At 48.6% G+C, this 22990-nt stretch overlaps 1 protein-coding gene across 13 annotated transcripts in view; it reads left to right on the top strand.

The window, feature by feature from the left end:
* TLK2 (tousled like kinase 2) overlaps positions 1 to 16609 on the top strand; it is a 42710-nt gene extending 26101 nt beyond the window's left edge. For all 13 annotated transcript variants that reach the window (XM_061475933.1, XM_061475932.1, XM_061475940.1 and 10 more), the window contains 11 exons: positions 591 to 743; positions 3582 to 3648; positions 5260 to 5357; positions 5724 to 5805; positions 7420 to 7511; positions 8636 to 8725; positions 9145 to 9314; positions 10746 to 10884; positions 11937 to 12048; positions 12998 to 13105; positions 13955 to 16609. In XM_061475933.1, the coding sequence (XP_061331917.1) occupies positions 591 to 743; positions 3582 to 3648; positions 5260 to 5357; positions 5724 to 5805; positions 7420 to 7511; positions 8636 to 8725; positions 9145 to 9314; positions 10746 to 10884; positions 11937 to 12048; positions 12998 to 13105; positions 13955 to 14128 (1285 nt within the window). In that variant the 3' untranslated portion in view covers positions 14129 to 16609. The remainder of the gene's footprint in view (positions 1 to 590; positions 744 to 3581; positions 3649 to 5259; positions 5358 to 5723; positions 5806 to 7419; positions 7512 to 8635; positions 8726 to 9144; positions 9315 to 10745; positions 10885 to 11936; positions 12049 to 12997; positions 13106 to 13954) is intronic.
* The last annotated feature ends 6381 nt before the right edge of the window (positions 16610 to 22990 follow it).

Raw genomic sequence — 22990 nt, 5'->3', positions numbered from 1 at the left:
TAGACTTGAAATGTCAAGAGTGCTTTTATCCCTGTAAAAGATAGGTCCTTTTTAAAGATAGTCCTTTTATCTTGGAGGAGAGACTGTTTTCTCAATGAAATGGGGAATGCTGTTTATGTTTTAGAGAACTAAGGGTAGTTTAAGTGCACCCCTGAAGCAGAAGGATACTTTCTCAGACAGTGCCAGACTTCAGGAATACTTTAACAGGAAAGTCTGAGATTTAGAACAGAGCCTTCTAGGAAAAAGTGTGTGGAAAGTTAGTGCCTAACCATGGATCCCTGGCTTTTCCGTGAGGTTAGCAACTCTTGGATTTGGATATCCTCGGCATGAATAAAACCTTTCACTTACTGAAAGGTTTCTGTGGGCCAGAAAAAGAATCCCCTTTTATGTAAAAATACCTTTAAAAATATGAGTCATGATGCTTGGCACATCCCCCTTCTCAGTACAAAAATATTTTGTTACTAATCTTACAAGTACAACTGATTGGGAAGTCATTGCTCCAATCTGTTCAGAACAGATGCTGAAGAACAACCAAGTACAGACCATTAGTTCTCTGCTTCATGGGTTTTTTCCTACTCTCTTCTTTCCAGACAACAGGAAAGGATAAATTCCCAGCGGGAAGAAATAGAAAGACAACGAAAAATGCTAGCAAAACGGAAGCCACCTGCAATGGGACAGACCCCTCCAGCCAGCAACGAGCAGAAGCAGCGCAAGAACAAGACCAATGGAGCAGAAAATGAAACGTAGGTTGCGTTGCCTTCTCTGTGCCTTGCAGAGCTGCATGCTTTGAGCAGAGCACAAACTCTCTCCTGGGAAATGGAATCTTGCCCTTGCCTCTAGGCTTCGCTCCATGCACAAATGAATACTGTGGAATTAGCCTGGCATTCAGCAACATCTGGCTGCAGTTCTAAATAGTTTTCATTGGAGTAAAACAAGGAGCATTGCTGAGGCCAGACTTTTGAATGCAGTGCTTTTTCAGTGTTCCTGTTGCATCAAGTTGGGAAAGTGTTGCAATTCCAGAATGGATTTCAGTGTCACTGTGTGATATGTGGTGCTTTTTTAAGGACAAAAAATGAGGACCTATTTAGAAGCCTTTTTTTTCTGTGTTGTTTCTGGGGAGGCTTTTCAAACAAGTAATTGGGTATACTGAAGAGAATTATGCTCTCTCTAAAGACAGAGTCTTAAGCATTGTCCTGTATCTCCAAAGCTGTCCTTTCCATTTCCCTGACTCAGGTATCTGCAAAGATAATTGAAGTGCTACTTCTTACAGAAGATTTCTCCCCCCAACACCTCTTGAAGTGACTGATGCTCCAAGAGTCACAATGTTCTTGTGAGACAAAGCTTTTCTCTCCAAGAAATTGATACCATTAGTTTTTGGAAGTTTTTGTGGGGTGGGAATCCATTGAATCAGAGGTTTCCCACTATTTTCTACCTGTTTCCTTTGCAATCTTCATTTTGTTGCTGTTGGCTGATACCATAACTCAGAGTGACACTTTTCTTCTTGCACTATGGCATCTCCTGGCCATGACTTGACCTCAGAGTTTCTGGAGTCCTTTGAATTCTTGGTCTTGGTTGAAGCAAAAAGCTCCCACTGCCTCTTGCAGTCACAGCAGAGATGATGCATAACTGGGTGAATCCTCACATTCAGGGTGCTCTCAGTACCCAGATCAGGTGCTGGTTCCTGGAGAGCAGGTGTGTTGTACTGGAGGGCACTGTGTGCTTTCCGCAAGTGAGTGGCTTGAGTAGAGACACTGAGCCCTCATTCTGGCTAAGAGAGCTTTAAAAGAACTAAATCAAGTTCTAAAGCCATCCTTTTCCATTGCAATTTGAGTTTGGAGAAGTAAATTGGATGCTAGTGCCTGGATATTTTGAAGTGGTGCTGTTCCTTGGGGTAATCTTTCACTTACAAAGGGCAGGATGAGGATTTCCCTGTTTCTGTTGGGGTGGCTGTAGTGTGGCATATTCTGAAGACATGGCAGCACAGATCCTGATGTCTGGAAATCTTGACAATGTGGTACCAGGTGAGCTACTGCCTGTGTTGTGAGCCTGCCTTGACACAATCTAGCTTTACCTGGGTTTGACAGAAGCCTTTTTGTGCTCCTTCACTGATATAATTCAGGGTTTTATCATTGTGGTTTTGAAGAGCTTCTAGTGGTGGTGTTGAGAAAAACTGCTTGCCAGCATATGGATATGGTTCATGTGGAATGGTTTAGCTTATGGAAACATGGGTTTGCAGTTCAGCTGAAGCAACTGGACTGACTGACTACTTGCTTAAGCATAGTTGGTGTGTAAATGCATTTGTTGGCCTGCTATGTGTCAGGTACAAAATGTTCTAGCTTTTGGAGGGAGTCTTTTAGGCAAGTTGAATCTAAGTGTTTCTGAAAGTTGAATGAGAAGCAGCCAGCCAGATTCCTTCCTCTGATTTTTGGTTCTTCTTTGCTTCATGGTTGTTGCTGTGGCTGAAAAAGGAGAGGAAGTTCCCATGATGCAAATTCAAACACGTGCTCTCCTGAAACTGGTTTCTAGCCTCTGAATAGGAAAAAGATTTGCATTCAGGAGCAATAATCTGGGGCTGGGGCTTTTTGAGGTCTGCTAGGGCAGGTTGGGCACCCTTCGAATCCTCAGCTGCACTAGAACTGGTATGTTTGTCTTAGAGCCTCCTTGATTCCTTCAGTGCTTGCTGCTAACAGGCAGCTATTTTGGGCACTGTTAGCCTGGTGGTACTCATTACATCTCTTGCTCAACCAGCAGACTGTTGGTGTTCAGCCCTTTATTTCATTGTGCACAAGAATATGTGGGAAGCTTGTTGCTGATTGATTCAACTGTCTTTTTATTCCTTTATACAGCAACACCAACCAAAGACCTAAGGTTTTGGGATGGTTTTTTAGGCTAGCTGGAGCTGATTAAAGTTCAGGCTGTCAGGGGTGGATGGGGGAGATTGGGGGGGGGGGCTGGGGGGCTGTGAATTAGGATGCTTTCATATGAAGTAAGACAACATGTAAACATTTATGGTCCTGGCTGTCTTTTGTAGCTGTAATTTGTAATAAGCAGTTCCTTATGGTTGAGATTCTTTTAAAAGGAACTTGGCTTGTGAGTTTGGGATGAAATGCATCAGTTAACAACTGCTTAAGCACTTACTGCAAATATGTGGACCCTTGGTGTTATCAACAGCAGAGAGAAGTTGGGGCATTTCAAGATGAGCATGTAGCTTAACGCTGCCTCCTCTTGATTCACTGCACAGTGAGCCAAGGTCCCACAGCCCCATACAGACCTAAGACTGAGCCCTCAGCCCCCTCTTGAAACTAGCTGTGGTGTTGATGCTGTGGAGACCACATACACTAGCCTTTGTACTATACAGGGCATAACTATTGCAAGAGGAGTCCTTCTGGGATAAGTTTTGACCTCAGTTTAGTCTCACAAAGAAGAGTTGTATGCTGTCATGTGCATATTTCCATTTACAAAAGAAACGGACACAGCTGATACGGGCTTCACAGCTTTATGGTCACGTGTGTGTTCTGCAGATTGTTAACTTTATCCTGTGTGTTGCAACCTAATGCATTGGATCTGTCTCTTTTATGCAGGTTAACATTAGCAGAATACCATGAACAGGAAGAAATCTTCAAACTCCGTCTAGGTCACCTTAAAAAGGTAGGAACTATCTGCAGGAAAGGCTTTTAGGTGGGTTTTGATGCAGTGTTCTATGAACAATAGCATTTCTCTGATAATTGAGAGGGTTTTCTTGCATGAAAGGGTTGGCCACGATTTTGTAGTGAATTTTTTTCCAAGGCAGTGGTATTTAGGGAAGCTGTTCTTTGCTTTAATAAATAGATTCCTGTGTTCTTACATACTATTTCATGCAGGGAGTTCCACTGTTTTGATGCATCTTATCCTGTCACTGTGACCTGCCTCGTGCTGGGCTCTGTGTATCTGATACGGGGGGATAGGAATGAATGGATCAAGGGAAGAAAATTATGAGAACACAACAAAAACTGCAACCATCACTGACTTTCCCATTTCTTTGCAATATTGAGTAACCAGTATCATCAGTAACAGCCCAATAAAACCTCTTGGGCTTTGGGAAACTAGGACTGTTCAGGTGGTTGTAGTGCATGTTTGTTTTCAGATACATTGGCTTCAGTAGGAACTGTACCTGCAAGTGAGGTTCTCTTTAAATAATCTGTTGGTTACCTTGAAAGTGATTGCAATAACCTATAAATAAGTTTTCTGGGACACTTCAACAGATGAGGTACTGAAACAAAATAGATGCCTTCTGTGATTTCCTGTTTAACCATGATCTCTGCTGAGGCCCTAGAGTTTTCTTTCCCATATGAAACAAAGAGGAAGGATGCAAACACATTGCTGGAGTCCCCTTTCTTTTCTCAGGTGGTGCCTGAGCTCTCCACTTAGTTTTTAACTTTAACCTTGACACCCAAGTTGAATGCAAGGCCTCATTAATGCTGCTGTGCTCCTTGTTATTTTCAGTGGCACAGGAAAGTTAATGCCCCCATGGAATCTGCTGGCACTCTGCCCATTGTGTTTTACTGACCTGTGGACAAAGATAAGTGATATGGGCAGCAGCATGCTAAAGGCATGCTTGTTCTACAGCTTCCACATTGCTGGAGTGGATTAATTGCAGATCCATCTATGCTGGCATGTCGTATGCCACCCTGGAACAGAGGAATCCATTTGGAAATGGACCTTAATGGAAAATGAAGTAATGTTCTCGGATCGTGGCATTGTCTGAGGCTGTGCTTATCCTTCTCCACTTTTGGAAACTGGCTCATTCTTTATGCCTAAAAATAGATCAAGTTGAGAAGGAACAGTTACCCATTTGTCTTGTGACTGTGTCCCTTGAGGTATATATACCAAATAATACAGCTCAAGACAAGTGTTTTAATTGAGGTTTGCAGCCCTGTCCACAGGGATGTGAATTTTGGTGTCATGTCTGAGGGCACTAGAACTTCCAGCTTTACAAACAGGGTACCAAAACCTCCACGTGGCACCAAGTTGCACTCTGACCTGTCCTACCTATCATTGCTAATAGGACCTGATGTCCTTTCACATTCTCCATCCTCTCCAGATGCTGCCCCTTTCCCGTGTGGCATCATGACATCCTAGTTCCTTACTTTTGAGGGCCATCTTCTATTTCCAGTAACTTCTTCCCAGGTGGAATTACATCTGTGTTTCCATAAATGAGGCAGAAATGCTAACTGCATTGTCTTACAGAGCATTGTTTTCCTTTTGTTCTTCCTTGTGCAGGAAGAAGCAGAGATCCAGGCAGAGTTGGAACGGCTAGAGAGAGTTAGAAATCTACATATCAGGGAATTGAAAAGGATACATAATGAAGATAATTCACAGTAAGCACATGGGATCTGGGGATAAGAATATAGAACAATTTCTATCTTTGTCCCCTTCAAATTGGAAACAATCTGCTTGAAATTGATGTTGCAACTTAGTATTGCACTTGACTGGGGGGGTGGCATGGTGATAGCTTGAAGTTCATGTAAAACAAAGGCTTCCAAGTGCATCAAGGTACCATTACATAGTTGTTCATCAGTAGAAAGTGATCACATCAAATCAGATCTGTCAGTTGTTAACACAGTTGTAATATTTCTCTGTCTTAATGTAAAAATGTTGTTTGTAAGCTGTGTAGTAGCTGTAACCTGTTGTGAGTAGATTCCATTAGTTCTGTCAGTGCTCCTAAACTGTGTCTTTCTCGCCAGATTTAAAGACCATCCAACGCTAAATGATAGATACTTGTTGCTACATCTTCTGGGTAGAGGCGGCTTCAGTGAAGTGTATAAGGTAAATGTGAAGTAGCAATGTGTGCTGTAATCTGAATCTGCAGGGAAACAGTCCAGTAAGCAGCATTTTGTGCCTGTTTCTCAATGGTGTGTACTCATAGAGGGAAGAAGGGAGGATGAAGCACATGTTGCATCTGGCTTGCATTGGACAGCAGGCTTGAGATTTTTAGGTTCTGCCCTTGCCTTCAGAGGTCAGATTTCAGGCTTCAAGAAAACACTGCACCAAGTCTGCAAGTTTTGTCAGGTCAGAACAGTAAACCACTTGAAGAGCCAAGTACTACACACAGTATACCCAAAGTGGCCATGTTCTGTTGAGTATAGCATAGCAAGCCTGAACCTCGCTGTAAATGAGAGAAAATAGCTCCAGTAATAAGAGCAGAGGCTGCATTTCCTGGGGGTAGAAGCCTTGCTTTCCTTGTGTCTTCATTTACACTCTGAAGTAGCAGACTGGGGAGGTGTGTTTAGTCTTGAGACTTCCTTGGAAGTGTGTCAGCACTCCTGCATGGCCAAGACCTGCGATGCTTTGGTGCTTGCTATTTGACTGTTATGTTTAGAGCCCTTCCAGTTCAGAATATTCCCTGTATCTGTCCTCAGTAGTTTTTAATCTATGTGGAATTGGCTAGAATTAAAAGAATTATGCCAGTGCAAAGATTGGAAACTTGAGGGAGATTTATTATCTTCATGCAGTACAACAGGTCTCTAAACTAGGGAGGGTGGGACTACTTAGGTAGTGAAAAAGAGAGTGTGAGATGTGCTCTGAATTGCCGCCTTTGCTGACTAAACAGAAAGCCTTGGCTCCACAGCTGAAAGCAAGAGGGTATGAATGCTTCAAAACTGACTGTGCTCAAGAGTTGTAACTATGGTATTGAAACAAAGGGATGCTTAGCCCTGCTTCTCCAGAGTCTTGGCCAATCTATTAAGCATAAGGAATTAAGTATGCAACTTGTAAGATGGACACAGATTATCCTTGTCTGCTTACAACAGGATTTTGCCCCATGCTATAATTACTAGCTGTTGCTGCTCTCAGACAAAGTAAAAGCTTCCTGCATTTCTCCAAGAGCACAATTCCAGAGATCCATTCTTTAAAGACTGTTTAAATAGCAAGAAACTGGAGGGGAAAATAACAGCACAAGGTTTATGCAGTGATGCCACTGAATTCTCCAGCTTCTAATTAAGATGAAACATGCTGCAAGATGGAGAGCTGAGCTACCAATGTGGAACAAAGTATTGGTTTGGGGTTGTTTTAACTGAGTGTAGAAAATGAGTTAGGGGGAATAATGGCAGAGCCTTTTCCTGTGTGATGAACTGTCTATATTTTGGTAATTTGGCTTTTTTGATCCCATTGTAGCTCTGGTGGTAAAATGTCAGTATAAATGCAGCATTAATTCGATCCCATGGGGAAGGTCAGATCAAAGCAAGGCATATTCAATTGTTTTCAGAGCTGCTTGGTTTCATTAGTGAAACTAATTACATCAAAATGTGGGTTTGCTCCTCACTTGGTATGTCATAATGCTGATTTCCTGGGTGGGGATATTGGTTTGTTAGAGCTTGTCTGCTTTTGCAGTATTAACTTGAAGTTGTGATTCCTACTGATTTGCAGCTCTTCTCTCTGCAGGCATTTGATTTAACAGAACAGAGATACGTAGCTGTGAAAATACACCAGTTAAATAAAAACTGGAGAGATGAGAAGAAAGAAAATTATCACAAGTAAGTAAGGCTGTAAGATGTTTCCAGGCTCCTCCTGCATTGGGTTACCCAGTGTCTAGTAACAGGCTGCCATTTTTTAGCTGTGTTCTGCTACACTTCAAAGTCCACTCTCTGTCTCAGTAGCTACTTGGAAAAGTTACGGTCAGATTAGGAATCGGGGAATGGTTTAAGTTGGAAAGGACCTTAAAGCTCCTCCAGCTCCAACCCCTGCCACGGGCAGGGACACCTTCCACTAGAGCAGCTTGCTCCAAGCCCCTGTGTCCAACCTGGCCTTGAACACTGCCAGGGATGGGGCAGCCACAGCTTCTCGGGGCACCCTGTGCTAGTGCCTCAGCACCCTCACGAGGAAGAGCTTGTGCCTAATACCTAATCTAATGTTTTAAGTGTGCACACACACAGACAGTGTTCTATAAACACCGAGTTTCAAAGCACCAGTAGTGCTCTATGAAGAAAGTGTTAAAGTGGCTTCTCCTCTTTGAAATGTCTAAGCTCTGCTCTTACAGGAAGCAGTTGTTCATGCTCATCTTCCAGGTACACACCTGCAGCTGTGCTCCCCAAGCCTTCCCCTTCCCTAGAATACTCAGCCTTTCACAGATGCTTAGGACAACACATATGTCATGGCCTATAAGGGAAGTACGGAAAGCGTTTTGGTGTTGGTTACACTTGCTCCCTAAGGCCATGGGTTTGCTAAGCTCTGCAGACTGGCAGCCAAGCCTTCTCCACAGAGCTTCACAGATAAAGCTGTGATCTTAATTCCCCAACAAGTCACTGGGAGAAACTTAAGCTGAATGTTGGGAGTTGAGCATCATGGAATTCTTCTAGAACTTGCTGAGTTTTGTGTTCTGTCTTGGATCAGTATCTTGGATCCCTTCACAATTAATTATGAGGTTATTCTGTTTTGGCAGGCAATACCGTTAATCAAGATTAGTTATTTTGTAGCATGGCCAGCATTTGAGACGCACTCTGATTCTGTGGTTCTTAACACAGTTCCTTGTTTGCTGTCTGATTAATAGGCATGGGTTGGACTGAAGTTGGACTGCTGTGTGGTATGTCTGGGTTCGCTATCTGCAGAACTTAGAATTAAGTCACTTGTATGACTAATGCTCAGACTTTCCTTTTCTCAGACATGCGTGTAGAGAGTACAGAATTCACAAAGAACTGGATCACCCTCGAATAGTTAAGCTATATGACTACTTTTCGCTGGATACTGACTCGTAAGTTATGTTGCTATGTCCTTTGTCTTGGTTTGATGGATTCACTGCCAAGTATTTGGTCTCTTGAAACTTCCAAGGAGAGTCCAGAGAATGTCCATGCCAGTGTTACAGACTGTACTGCAGGTATCTGAGGCAGTTTGAACACATGTGGGTTTTCTAGTATTGCATTATGTCATATGTGGTGCTTTACTAGTAGATCCTCCATTTGGTTGGCTTGGGCAAGTGCCCCAGCTTCTGGATCTAGCACTTAGTGGGGGATCTCTGACCTTTGTACTGTTGAACATTGAGGGCTATGCCCCTGGTAGCTGATCTTTAGAAAGGGATTAATAGACTGAAGGACTCCTAATTTAATATATGACTAAATAAATGAATTTGGTTTCTCTTGGGTGCCTGAATTACAACTCCTGTTTTGCCTTCAGGTTTTGTACGGTGTTAGAATACTGTGAGGGGAATGATCTGGACTTCTACCTGAAACAGCACAAGCTAATGTCAGAGAAAGAGGCACGATCTATTATCATGCAGATTGTGAATGCTTTAAAATACTTAAATGAAATCAAACCTCCCATCATACACTATGACCTTAAACCAGGTATGTTGTGCTGCTGGCTGACGTGTTTACGGGCGTAACTAAAGGTAATGGATTGTAAGTAACTTGGGGAAGTTTACTTTGGTCAGATGGCAGAAAGCAGACAGGACTGTCTGGGAAAACTAACTTGAAACTAGAGAAAAACCCTAAAATGCATAGAGCATGCTGTGAAAAGGGTATTGTCTCCTAGAATTGCAACATAAAACAGGGAAGTAACATTCCAGGAAAAGTAGCCTCCTTGCTCAGAACAAGCCCTTGAAACCACCAAGTGTCTGTGTTTGGTCTCTTAATGTCCCACTTGTATTCTGCTGTTGAGAGCTTCTGTTATTGCTTCATAAAGGTTCCCATAATTACTACTGTGTTTCATGCTCCCCTTCTTCTGGCTTATTCTTTCTGTAATCATCTGCCTGAAAACTCGGTGGCAGAAGCTAACTTGGAAGTGTTCATTTTTGCATCGTGTGGCAGCTCACAAAGCTCAGGTCTGCCTTTGAGTTCAGTAACATCTGCCATGTAGAAGGTCCTCTCCAGACTGCAGATTTCCCTTTGCCATTGGGCAGAATGAGGAAGGGAAGAATGGAAGTGTGCCCTTTTAGGAGGATGGATATTGCCTACATAGCATTTTCTCCTAGTCCAGTAAAATTCAGCCATCTCTTTGGACAGTTATCCCTGGCTCATCTCCCTGTGCTGGTGGCACTTCATCAGCATTGTGTAACTGGTGTCTGATGTGGTTTATTGCATCAGCATGAGGAATCTGTACAGGAGGTGGTGCTGTTGCACTGGTTCTAGTGACACTGTTACTTCCCCCCCCCTCCCCCAGATGCCTGTTCTCCTGTTGTCTGAGCATGCTGCAGAGCTCTGCCTACAGTTTATCTAAAGCTCTGATTCATCCACTGCCATCACACACAATTCTGCTGCTTTATTGTAGGCTTTGAGAGAAACAGTGATGATCGGACTTCTTGATCCTTCATGGATTTGTAAAAGACTCTTGCCTAAGCAGTAATTGTCCTTTTTGAGCTTAGAAAGCCATTGGGGAATGCTGCCAGGAAGGAGAATGTTTCTGGCTTGCTGAGAGACCAGGGCAAGTCAGGACTTCTGGGCAGAATGAGTCATTCCTGTGTATGTGTACTTCTCTCCTTAATCCTCCTTTTTGACCTGCCCTTCCAAGGGGACCTTTGGGTGGGATCAAAACAGACATGAAGCTCATTTGGCTAATAGGGCTCAGAATCAGGAGGCTCCAAGCAATGTCAGGCCACAGGGTGGTTCAGGGATGGGCAGATCAGTTCCAGCACTTGGTGGGAGCCGAGTTGTATGTGGAGCTTGGGGTACTGAGTGCTAAAACATCTTGTGCAGAGTGCCGGAGTTCAGTGCGATTTTATTTTTGCTTTATTTTCCTGCTAGATGTGTATCCTAAAGAGTTCTTTCTTCCCTGTTTAGGTAACATTCTTCTAGTCAATGGTACCGCATGTGGAGAGATAAAAATCACAGATTTTGGACTTTCCAAAATCATGGATGATGACAGCTACAACTCTGTTGATGGTATGGAACTGACATCGCAGGGGGCTGGTACTTACTGGTAAGCATTGCCTGGGGCACTTGCAAGTTACAGACCAAGAACGGTTTATAAACAGCTTTGGATTTATGTCAGCTCTGTGTGCTGCTGTTGTCTGTGACAGATTGAGACACTGAAGGTTTGAGACCCTGGAAACTGCTCTTGTTGTCACACAGCTCCTTTTGAGACTAGCAGCTTTTTACGTTGCAGTGGGTTAATGTTTGTACATTTGAACACCATTTCTTATCCAAAGGGCCTGGTAAAATACTGCATATGTTGCTGAGATAGCAAGCTCTGGAGTGGAGCTTGGCTGCTGTTTCACAGTCCATAATGGCATTGTCTAACAGTTTAAGCAAGGAGGAGAAGAGTACCGTGCCTATTGGAAATATAGATACATCAGGAGATGGAGGGAGTATTCCACTGCAATGAGGCGGTGAAAATCCATAGTTACCTCTTACAAAAGATGTAGAAATCTCACAGTGCTGTCTATAGCCAGAGCTTCCCTTTCAAGCGTCACATAAAAGATGCTTTCAGCAGTACTTTATCAGTACAAAAGTTGTCACTGCACTGAGAGCAAGACCTATAGTGAGTGCCACTGAATCTGATTCTTAGCTGTTACCCAAGCTGCAGACTGTCACTGTGGGTAACAGTTGTACAGCAGCATTTAAGGTATTCTGTATCATACAGCTTTGTTCTGTTCCTGAAGATGGAGCTAACTAGTATGAGCAAGGCTGAGTGTCTCTAAGTCGGATGTGGCATCTGGGGTTGTATTTCTAGACAGATGTATTTTGGCTGGAATTGCTGGCTAAGTCCTTTTAACAACAAATACCAGTTCTGAAGGTAAATGGGGCTGTTTCATTTGCTGACTAGCTCTTACCACAAGTGTCCAAAGAGTCCTTGGGAATCACTGTTCCCAGAAGGGATATGCCCTAGTGATCTTGGCCCAGAGGTACACAGGAATGAAATTGAGTCCCTCACGTCCTGACCTCAGAAGCTTGTTCCTTCCTTTCTAAAGACATTGATTGAAGGTGTTTGGAGATGCTGCTTACAACCTGTTGTCCCTTCCTTCTAATCAGGTATTTGCCACCAGAATGTTTTGTGGTTGGGAAAGAACCTCCAAAGATCTCAAATAAAGTTGATGTCTGGTCAGTGGGAGTCATCTTCTACCAGTGTCTCTATGGCAGAAAGGTAAGAAAGCATTTAATTCCCCTCTTACGGGTAATTCCCAAACCTTTTGGGAGGCAGCCCTGGTTTCTGCTTCCTTCTCCTCCTCAGACTTAGCAGGTGCTTTTGTCTTGTCTCCTTCCAAGGTAATAAAGGGGAGAGAATTTACTAGGTTGTGTTTTGCTCTACATAGCACTTCCTTCAGAAGCACTGTTCTGCAGAGCATCTCTTTCCACTGGGCATGTTCCCACTGAGGCCGTTATGGGCAGGACAAGTGTATCAGAGCCAGACACCTGAAGTTCTTTGTCTGGCATTGATTTGTGATGTTTTCAGTGCACTAAGTGTTTGCGGAGCCTGATACTGCTTGATGGCTGCAAATGTTACAGGAGAAAAAGAACAGTAGGTACAAAGACCCACTCTAGAAGATCTTTAGGATGGGTTTTGGAAGGGAAGAGTGTGGATCAGGTCCTGAGAAAAGGTAATTTGGTTTATGGCAACAAAAGAAATAGGTTGGAGAAGGGTTCCATTAACCCTTGTTTTCACAAGTCCTTGGTAACCAAGGGTTGTGAAAGCCTGGCCCATGAATGTGCTGTCCTGCTTCATGTTGTCAGTCACACAAATGGTGGAACCAGCCCAGCGAAGATTGAAGTGGGTGAGTCTCCTGTCAGCTTAGATAGATGAAGGTCCTCTTGCATGTGAGAAGGAAGCTGACCTGTGAGGTCTGGAAGCAGGTGGAGATCTGTGTGAGCCAGAGGTACCCCAGGCGTGTTCCAGCTTGTCCCTGTTGTTCAGTTGAAGCACAGGAGCAATGTGTCCTGCTCGCCTGGGTTGAATCTGCAGCACCTTCACAGCATTCATGGGCTTCTTGCTCAGGGAAGTGTTGACGTCAAGCTGATGAGCAGTAGTGTCAGGGGTTTTTAAGGCCTGTAACCAACCTACCTTTTAACAGCTGTCTTCCATGTTTTCTTGGTAGCCCTTTGGTCACAACCAGTCACAACAAGACATTCTGCAGGAGAACACAATTCTGAAAGCTACCGAGGTGCAGTTCCCTCCAAAGCCAGTAGTCACACCAGAAGCAAAGGTAAAGCTGTGTATGTCAGTGATCAGCACTGGCAGCTCTATCTTCTTGGTCTCCCTAAACCAGCAGGAGCTCTGTTTAATGCTTGCCTTGATTAGAGTGGTCAATGGCTTCGCATTGTTGTAGATGTCAGGCTGTGGATCATAGAATCATAGAATGGTTTGGGTTGGAAAGGACCTCAAGATCATCCAGTCCCCTGCCACAGGCAGGGACCCCTTCCACTAGAGCAGCTTACTCCAAGCCCCTGTGTCCAACCTGGCCTTGAACACTGCCAGGGATGGGGCAGCCACAGCTTCTCTGGGCACCCTGTGCCAGCACCTCAGCACCCTCACAGGGAAGAGCTTGTGCCTTGGATCTAACCTGAACTTCCCCTGTTTAAATTTGATTCCATCACCCCTTGTCCTGTCCCTACAGTCCCCTGATGAAGAGCCCTTCTCCAGTGTCCTTGTAGCCCCCTTCAGAACAGGAAGGCTGCTCTGAGGTCTTCACAGAGCTTCTCCTCGCAGCCCCATTTTTCACAGCCTCTCTTTGTATGGGAAGTACTCGAAGTCCCCCTGTCATCCTCGTGGCCTCCTCTGGACTTGTTCTACCACCTCCATGTCCTCCTTATATTGGAGACACCAGAACTGTGCACAGTTCTGAACAGTTGAACAGTGCAGTGTGCCCATGCTTCCTGGTAAAAGATGAGCTTCTGGTGCAGGAGGTAGGCTGTCTCTGTGGTCACTGGCGAAGGGATTTCAGGATGCTGGTGTTGTCGGACTGGCCTTGCTCCCGAAAGTGTGACCTGGCAGAGAAAGCTTCCTGTTTGTGACCCATCTACTGATTCTTGCTTTGCCTTTGGGGTGTCTGCAGGCATTTATCAGACGCTGTTTGGCCTACCGAAAGGAGGACCGGATAGATGTCCAGCAGCTGGCCTGTGACCCGTACTTGCTGCCTCACATCCGCAAATCTGTATCCACAAGCAGCCCAGCTGGAGCTGCAATTGCATCAACCTCTGGATCATCCAATAACAGCTCTTCAAACTGAGACAGAGGAATAGGCCAAAAACAAACTGCTTGAGAAATGGGCAAAAAAGACTTTGAGAAACAGCTTTGGAATAAAGGAATCTGCAAGGGTCTCAAGATACCTGTACCAGGTGCTTTTTTTCTCTTGCTTTTTTCCATCCATAAAGCATGACAACATCAACTCTCATCAAGAAAACCTTCGGCATCTAGGCCAAGCCATGTGGATAGGAGATGGCTTGAGGTTTATCCAGTAAATGACCACAAAAGGGTGGCTGCTCTGAGCAAGGAGGGGAAACTCAAGAACGTACAAACGACAAAGACGTGGTTCCATGTACTGTGAACTTCTGAACATGCAGCCTTGGGGAATCCAGGACGCCGTGTGTGCTTCATATGAAGAATGTGGACTTTGGAAAAAGACTGGGCTAGTCCAGTGTTGATATTTAAACATTGTTCTTTTTCTTTTAATAAAGTTTAGGTAACATCTCCTGAAAAGCTCGAAGCACCAAGGTTCAGCTGGGGATGGTATATGACTCTTTGCCCTTTGGAGGGGAAAAAAGTTGATCCTGCCTGTTCATGGCACTAGAGTTAGTGTTTTACCCCTAATTAATTTCAATTTTTAAAAAACGAAAAAAAATAACAATTTTTTTGGAAGAAAACAGTTTTCTGGTCTCAAAGTGAAACCCGTATTAGCAGGCTCATGGCAGTGCCCATGCTGCAGATGGTGCAGCTTTCTGCTCCCTTGGGCAGCGAAGCCCACAGGAGACGAGGCCCTGTGTTGCTCTCCTGGGATCAGAGTGGATCATGGCTCATCTGCCACAAGGTTTTCAGCTGCTGCTTCACAGCTCTCACAACGGTTGCTCCTTTTTGACTTACTCAAGTGCTGTTCTTTTTGCAAACCCCTGACATGCCCAGGACGTGTTCCCTGCTCTCGTGAGCATGAGCCTTGTTGACTGGTGAAAAGGCAGGCAGTGGACAGGAAGGAATGGGAGCACAGCTCAGTGATCACAGGTATGATCCATGTTCACACAGTACTGTGCATAATCTTGTTCATATTATACAAAACCCAAGCTGAAGCTTTATCTCGGCTCAGTGAGGTGACTTGGCAGCAACGCTTCCTCTCTTCCTTAACACTTCCCTTTTAAAACTTGCTGACTTTCCTAACTCGCTGCCCATTTCAAATGAGAGGGAATGAGAGAAAGCTCTTGAAGGGAGCAAGCACCTTAAGTATTGCTCGTCTCCCTTCTGTAACCTGCCTAGAGGGGTCTTACCCCTTCAGCTGGAGCCTGCCTGCTGTGAACACAAGCCTCTTGTCCCCACTCTGCCCCTTTCACCACCCCCATCGAAGGAAGACTGAAAACACACACAAAAAGCACCGCACTTGAACATGTGGCAGCCAGGTTGGAGCGCTCTGAACATGTGGCAGGAGCTCAGAGCCAGAACCATTTAAAGATGCAGTGTTGGAGAGCGGGGTTCGTGGTGGAGGGAGCGGAGCGGTGCACTACTGCAGTTGAGGGTGGTGGTTAAAACCCAAATCACCCTGTGCACATTTAACCCAATACTCTGACCACCATGAGGTGAACTGTGCTCTACAGCACTGCCAGGGTTGTCCCCACAGCTCCAGCAACACATGAGCTGTTTGGGACCCTTGGTGTTCAAGTGGTGTTAATTGTGGCAAGCGATGTTCTCCATCATGCCCTTCCAGAGAGCTGCTGCTTGCCTGCCTTACTGTAAGCCATCGTCTGCAAATATTATGCTTTAACCTTGATCAGGAACTTTTAGTTAACTGAAAAGCAGAGAAGTCTGTTGGAATTTAGCAATGGACCTGGGAAATGGTGAGAACTCTGCTGCTTTGACTTTTGTTACTCTTTTTTGTAGTGACTCTTGGGCTTTCAGTTGGATGTTCTTCACTTGCAGCTGCATTAGGGTGGTCTCTAAACTGTCATGTTTTCAACAGAGAAATACTGCATCTTTAAATCCTCAGCTGTAATTTCTTAGCCCTTTCCATCCATGCTGCTTGTTGCAGAAGTTAACTGTTTAGCAAGCAGTGCTTTGACATGTCTGTGGCAGGCAAAATCAGGGTTGATGCTTCACCCCGTTTGCTGGAACTGATGATTTGGTGTCTGCCCATTTCAGGGAGGATTCTACAAGGGTTTTTCTGTCCCAGCCATGTTGTTTCTGGGACATGCAGCGTGTGCTGTCCCTGTGGGTGCAATGAGCTTTGTGTCAGAAGCATTTCTTCCTGCTGTGCAACACCCACCCAGGGGCCTGAGGACAGCGTTGGCCTCTCCTGGGGCTGGCAGTGGTGAAGAACCCTGGTAGAATTGTGCCTGTGACACCTGCCTTGTTAATATGGGTTTCACTTCCAATAACAGACCCCGTTGCCACACTGTTCATTTACTTCAAGGAAAGTGTATGAAGTATTTGTAACTTAAACCAGGCCAGACTGTTTTGGCTCTGCCCAACAGATGAGACATGGATATTAAAATAAGTTTTAAGAAACACATTTGCTTGGCTCTTACTCTTTTGCTCTTCATAGCGTTGGCAGGAACTCTCTTGCAGTGGCTGCGTGGAGGTGACATGGGGCAGGATGAGGAAGGCTGCACATACAGCTCGGAGCAGTGACATCTCTGCAGTGGAGCGGGGAATCACAGAATCACTGGTGTTGATCTTGGTCTGGAACATTGAGACGGGTGTCAGAGGTGGGTTTGTCCTTCATTTCCCATAGAGTAGTAGCTGCCCTTAGAAGCTGTATGTGTTCAGGACACAAAACCAGGCTGTGGGGCAGCCACAGCTTCTCTGGGCACCCTGTGCCAGCGCCTCAGCACCCTCACAGGGAAGAGCTTCTGCCTAAGAGCTCATCTCAGTCTCCCCTCTGGCAGGTTAAAGCCATTCCCCTTGGCCTGTCCCTACAGGCCTTTGTCCCAAGCCCCTCTCCAGCTTTCCCGCAGCCCCTTCAGGCACTGGAGCTGCTCTCAGGTCTCCCCTTCAGGAGCCTTCTCTTCTCCAGGCTGCCCCAGCCCAGCTCTCTCAGCCTGGCTCCAGAGCAGAGCTGCTCCAGCCCTCGCAGCATCTCCGTGGCCTCCTCTGGACTCGCCCCAGCAGCTCCACGTCCCTCTTGTGCTGCTGCCCCAGAGCTGGATCAGGGCTGCAGGGGGGGTCTCCCCAGTGCTCAGCAGAGGGGCAGGATCCCCGCCCTGAGCTGCTGCTCGTGCTCTGGGGGTGCAGCCCAGCACAGTGGGGGTTCTGGGCTTAGGCGCACACTGAAGCCGGGTCGTGGGGAGCTTCTCATTGACCAACACCCCCAAGCCCTTCTCAGGCTGCTCCATCCAGTCTCCCCCAGCCTGTGCTTGCGCCTGGGATTGCCCCCACCCAGGTTTAGGTCCTTGCACTTGGCCTTGTTGAACTTGATGGAGTTCTCCTGGGCGCATGTCTGCAACCTGTCTTACACAAATACACAAGAGAAAACGCAAAAGGACCTTGGCAGATGTGGAGTCTGCTCATCTCTGGGCTAATAACTGAGAGCACCAGTCCCTGCCCAGCTCCTCCACAGGCACATCACACCCTCTATGCGGGGCATCCCGATGTGAAGCAGGGCGATCCCTGCCCCTGGAGCCTGGTTCTTCCAGAGGGAGATCAGGGATCAGCAAACCTGACGTCAGCCTCCCTGCACTTCGAGTCAGCCTTGGGCGAGTGAAACCGAACACTGAGAGCAGCTCAGCTCCCTCCCTGCTCCTGCAAGTGATTATCTCACATCCCCCTGTGCCAGTGCTGATGATGGGACACAGGCTGGAGCAGGACGAGACGGCGGCAGCGGGTGCACAAGGATCCTGCGGTGATGGCCAGGCTTTGGGACCAGATTCCACATTCGAGGCATGCCCAGGAGCAGGGATGTGCGTGGGATCACACACTCAGCTTGACGCCAGCAGAGGGAGAGTGGCTGAGGGGCTGCCTGGTGGGATGCTTCGCCTACTGCGTTAGCAGTTGGAGTCACGCTATGAAACGAGCTTCCTGCTGCCAAATGGGGCAGTCCCGATTTGCTTTGTGACCTGGCAAAGCCTCCCCATGAGGTTTTGGCACCGCTGCCAGCATATCCCTGGGGTGTGCTGCTGGAGGATGCTATTTTCTGGGTACTAAACAAGTAAGCCTGGACTTAAACCCTCCAGCACTGAGGAAGAGGAGGCTCACAGCATGTGGAAGTGACATCCAGCACAGCCTTGACTCCATCCATCCCGGAGATGCCTTTTCCTACTAAATGCTGATGACTCCATGCACCAGGACCCTGAATTCCCACTGCCTCATGTGGCTCTGCTTCACCCTGGCCCCAGCAGTGCCCTTGGGGGCAACCGGGTGCCATCACCCTGGGTGGGGGTGAGAGGCCAAGCAAATACAGCTTCCCCTCACCACGTTCGCACACAGGAACTTGTGCCTTGGTCACAAGGATCCCATTGTCTGCGCCGGGTGGGGAAGCAGGAGGCAGGACCGGGGCTGAGACACTCGTTTCATGCATTAGCTGCATGAGGGCTCAAAGGACAGGAAAAGCCACCAGGACGTGCTGTTGGTGAGGAGCTGCACACTTCTCTGTCCTCCTCTTCACTCCCAGCCCTGGCATGGGTTGCTGCAGCCCTTCTTCCTACACCCATCAGCTGTGGCTCAGTGTTTCCACTGTTCTGTGGCTCCTTGTTTCCATATGCTGTTGGCTGCTGGGGCAGTGCTTTGAACTGGTCCAGCGTAGCCTGAAAGCAGGTAAACCACCACCTGCCCCCCCAGTGCTGGATGAGCCTCACTAGGCAGCACTGGGCCTGCTCTGCCGCCTCCTGCAGGAATGGGGCAGAGCGGTGCAGTGGTCCAGCTGCAGCTCCAAAGGCACGGGATGGAGCTAAGAATGCAGGGATGCTGTAAGGAGCAGCAGGGTGGGGATGGGGAGACCAGAGGCCAGATCTCCCATCCCCACTCGAGCAGCTACAGGGAACGCAGGCAGCAGGGTTAGGAAGGGCTTGGCTCTGGTTTGCATTCATGGGAAGAAGAAACCCAGAGCTCTGCTCAGCCCTGTCCTCTCTTGACCGAAGCCGCTGCTGCGCGGGAGCCACGAGCTGCCGTGTCGGCAGCATCCTCCTCGCTCTTGGCCTGGCTCAGCTCTGCAGTGAGATGAGGGCTCAAAACCTGCTTTGTTCAGCACTGGCTCATCCCGGCTCCGGCTGATCCTGAAAATCCACCCGCTCACACCCAACCCCAGGAGAGCGGCTGGGATCAGTGCCACAACCCCTCCACACTGAACGGAATGGCAGGGATGGAGATGGAAGGGGATGTGCCTGTGGCTGTGAGGTGAGGCAGCAGCAGAGGTGGAAGCGATGAAGCTGGGACTCACTGAGTGGCCACTGGACCACGCTGCTCCTGTAGGACAGGGTGGGATCTCCACTTCCGGAATGAGGAAGATGCCATTTGGAATGTGCTGTCCTCTCACTGCTCTCCAGCTGCTTTCCTTGAGTCATGGGGAGAAAGTGCTGCCCTCAGAGCAGATTCCTTGCAAAGGGCTGAAATCCCTTTGCCCAGGAGCAGTGGGGAGGAAGCAGAGGCAGTGGCTGGGCTCGGGGGGCAGCTGCTCCTTGGGCAGCCGCCGGCAGCGGAAGGGCAGGATCTGAGCCCTCAGATTCCTCGTGGCAGCTCTGAGCGAGCACATCTGGTTTCAATAGCTGAGCCGCGGCTTGAACTCGCCTGACTCTTGAAGAGCTGCAAGAAAAGAGCAGCCAAAGAGCTCCAAAGGCTGCAGCGTGGGGCACCCACAAAGGGACCCCCTTTGCTGTATGGGGTGACAGCAGAGTTGAGGAGGGTCTGGGGCTGACCCAAGGTTCCAGCGGCTGGCAAAGCCCCGTCTGCTCCTTGCAAGAGCTGAGGGGATGGCTTGGAAGAGCAGGGAGATGGCCCTTCTTTATGGCCAGGGTGATTCTATCCCCAGCTGGGTGTCAGCAAAGCTGGGGCTGATCTTCAACACTGTGCTTAGGGGAGGAGCACGGGGAGCAAACTGCATTACAGGCCCCCCCCAATGCCCCCATCAGCAAGACCCCTCTCCCAGCACCAAACCCCTTGGTGCTGCGAAAACCAAACCCTTGGGAGCATCAGCATCCTCATGCTGGGACCATGGAGGAGCTGAGCCCCCACTCAGCATCCCCAGGCTTGTCCCTGGGAGGAAAGGCTGCAAAAGCAAACGGGGGTGAATCCCCGCCGCGCTGGGGATGCCTCAAGCCCCGCATCCCAGCGAGGAGGGTGATGCTTAGCGGGGGGAAGCTGTGTCCTGGCTGTCCCTTGCCTGCCTCTAATGAGGGGAGAGCGACGTGGCCTTTGCCTGCTGCCGGCGCGGGGGCGAGGAGCCAGCAGACGCCAGGACGGCCTCTTCCCTGAGCAGTGACCTCAGCGCCGCGCCTGCCAAGGGGGTGTTGATCTTGGCCCGGACGGTCCCATCCGGGGGCCAGGATGAGGCCGGGGCGGTGCGGATGGAGGGATGAGTTCGCAGCGGGGCCTGGCAGGTGCTGCTGGTCCCCAAAGCCCAGGGCACTGCTGTGCTCCCGGAGCCTGTGGAGAGCAAAGGATGGGGGGGAACACACATGGAAGAGCATGATCGAGCAGGACATGCAGCCCCCCTGGTCATATAATGCACCCCTATGTCCTCCTCGGGCTCTAAAGCCAGGCATCAGAGGTTGCTGATGGGTTGGTGCAGATCCTTCCTTCAAAGCATCGAGTCTGGGGGTATGGACATTGCTCTTGTGCCCCACAGGTCCCCAGATCCTGTCCTCTAATGCCTCTGGCACAAGCTCCGTACCAGCCCCAACCTTGGTAACGCACCGGGTGCCATAGACTCATAGATAGGTTTGGGTTGGAAAGGACCTTAAAATCATCTAGTTCCAATCCCCTGCCACTGGCAGGACACCCATGGAGCACCTCAGGGTTTCCTTTCGCATCCCACAAGGCTTGGTCCCACAGCTCATTAATGGCACTGGTTTTCCAGCCTGTGGGAAGCTGAGCATCCCGGCTGCCGGTGCTCCTGACCGGGGCAGACCTGCAGCCAGAGGTGGGTGAGTGCCATGGATCCATCCCTGGGAATGTTTTCCAAACCCAGAAACACTTATTTTCCCAACTAAGGGGACGGACACAGATCCCGCTCTGGCTGCAGGAACCACGCGCAGACGCTCCGTGTCCCAAGTGCTGGATAACCCCGGGATGAGCTCGTAGCTCCCACCCATTGTCCTGGACAAGGAGCAATCCCGGCACCGCTGTCGCCTGTCCCCTGCACGCAGCCACATCCCCTCAATCTGGCAGCAGTTCCTTAGTGCCGGAGAGGTCAGACAGCTTGGAATGCTCCCAGGGGAAGAGAAAAATGCATTTCCTCCCAATCCACTCCAACGAGTAACAACTCAACTGGTACTAAACTGGATTAGGAGGTGAGGAGCTGTTGGCCCCTGTTGGAGGAATTCATGATTAGGAAGTGCTAATTATCTTCTAATTACACCCAAGACATGGGATGGACCAGGCGAGGAGGTAGCGATGCTCTGAGGGATCTGAAGCCTTTCAGCTCTGCTCTGTCCCCTTCTTTGGATGGGATTCAGCTCCTGGGAAAGGGATGGATGAAGGGTCCCACTCATGGGATTTGGCAGCTCCATCACACCCAGCTGCTGGAGCCTCGGTGGGTGGCACCCCCCAGGAGCGGGCTCCAAGGTTTAGGGATGGGACTGAGGATCTGGACAGTTCCCTCCCCTCCTCCAGGTTCTTTCCCAGCAGGCAGCCCCCGGTGTGTGCCCGGCCATGGAGGGCGACTGCGGCTGTTCCCAAGCACTGCCTCAATTAAAAGTAATCCTTGGCTTAAAGAACCCAACAGCCCAGATGCTGATGTGCTTAATTGGGCCCTCCCGGAGGGTTCGCATCCCTAAAGTCCATCCTGGCACCGCTCTTCCTGCCTTGCTTCATTTAGTTCTGCAGGAACAGCCAAACAACACGTGGTTGGCTCAGCCTGTCTGGGGACAGATCCTGCTCCCCGCTCCAGGGAGCGCTGCCATCCCTTTGGCCTCATCGGATCATGGCATTGTATGTATGGCACAACCTGTATACTGAGGGCTGCCCAAATCCCTGTAAGCTTGAGGAGGAAGTGAGGCTCCTGCATCCTCAGGGATGTTCCTATGGGATGGGCACCATGAGCACCCTTGTGGGTGCAGCCAAGTCTTTGCACTGTAACATGAATGTTTCCCCCACCCCTTCAAAGCTTTCTTCATAGAATCCCAGCCTGGTTTGGGTTGGAAGGGACCTTAAAGCTCCTCCAGTGCATCATTCATGCTGTGTGATGCTGTGACCCCTGTGCTACTCACTGGAGTACTGAGAAGCTGGAGCCCTCCATGGCTGGAGGGATGGGGTTACTCTTGGGGTAGGGAAGGTGCAATGAGCTGTGTCTGACCTCAGCATTCACCATCCACAGGCAAGACAGGAGCTGCCCAGCTCTGTGCTGCAGGACGGATGGAGCAGGATTCAGCTGGGCTGGCTCAGCAATACAGTGCTTGGGATGAAAGAATCATGGAATCAACCAGGTTGGAAAAGACCTTCAAGATCATCAAACCCAACCCTTACCCCAGCACTGCCAAGGCCACCACTGCCCCATGGCACTGAGGCCTCGTCTCCACGCTGTGTGAACCCTTGCAGGGCCGGTGACTGCAGCCCTGCCCTGGGCAGCCTGTTCCAATGCCTGAGCACCCTCTGGGGCAGGAATTGTTCCTCAGCTCCATCCAAACCTGCCCTGGTGCAGCTTGAGGCCGGTTCCTCTCGTCCCATCCCTTGTTCCTTGGGAGCAGAGCCCGACCCTGTCCTTTTGCATCCTCCCTTCAGGCAGAGCGCGAGCACCCGGGGC

Source organism: Pezoporus flaviventris, unplaced genomic scaffold (assembly GCF_033815535.1).
Source record: "Pezoporus flaviventris isolate CSIRO_AGI_PZ_B2104156 unplaced genomic scaffold, CSIRO_AGI_Pfla_v1 ptg000091l, whole genome shotgun sequence".
NCBI classification, from domain to species: Eukaryota; Metazoa; Chordata; class Aves; order Psittaciformes; family Psittacidae; genus Pezoporus; species Pezoporus flaviventris.
This window is presented reverse-complemented; position numbering and strand designations above follow the sequence as displayed.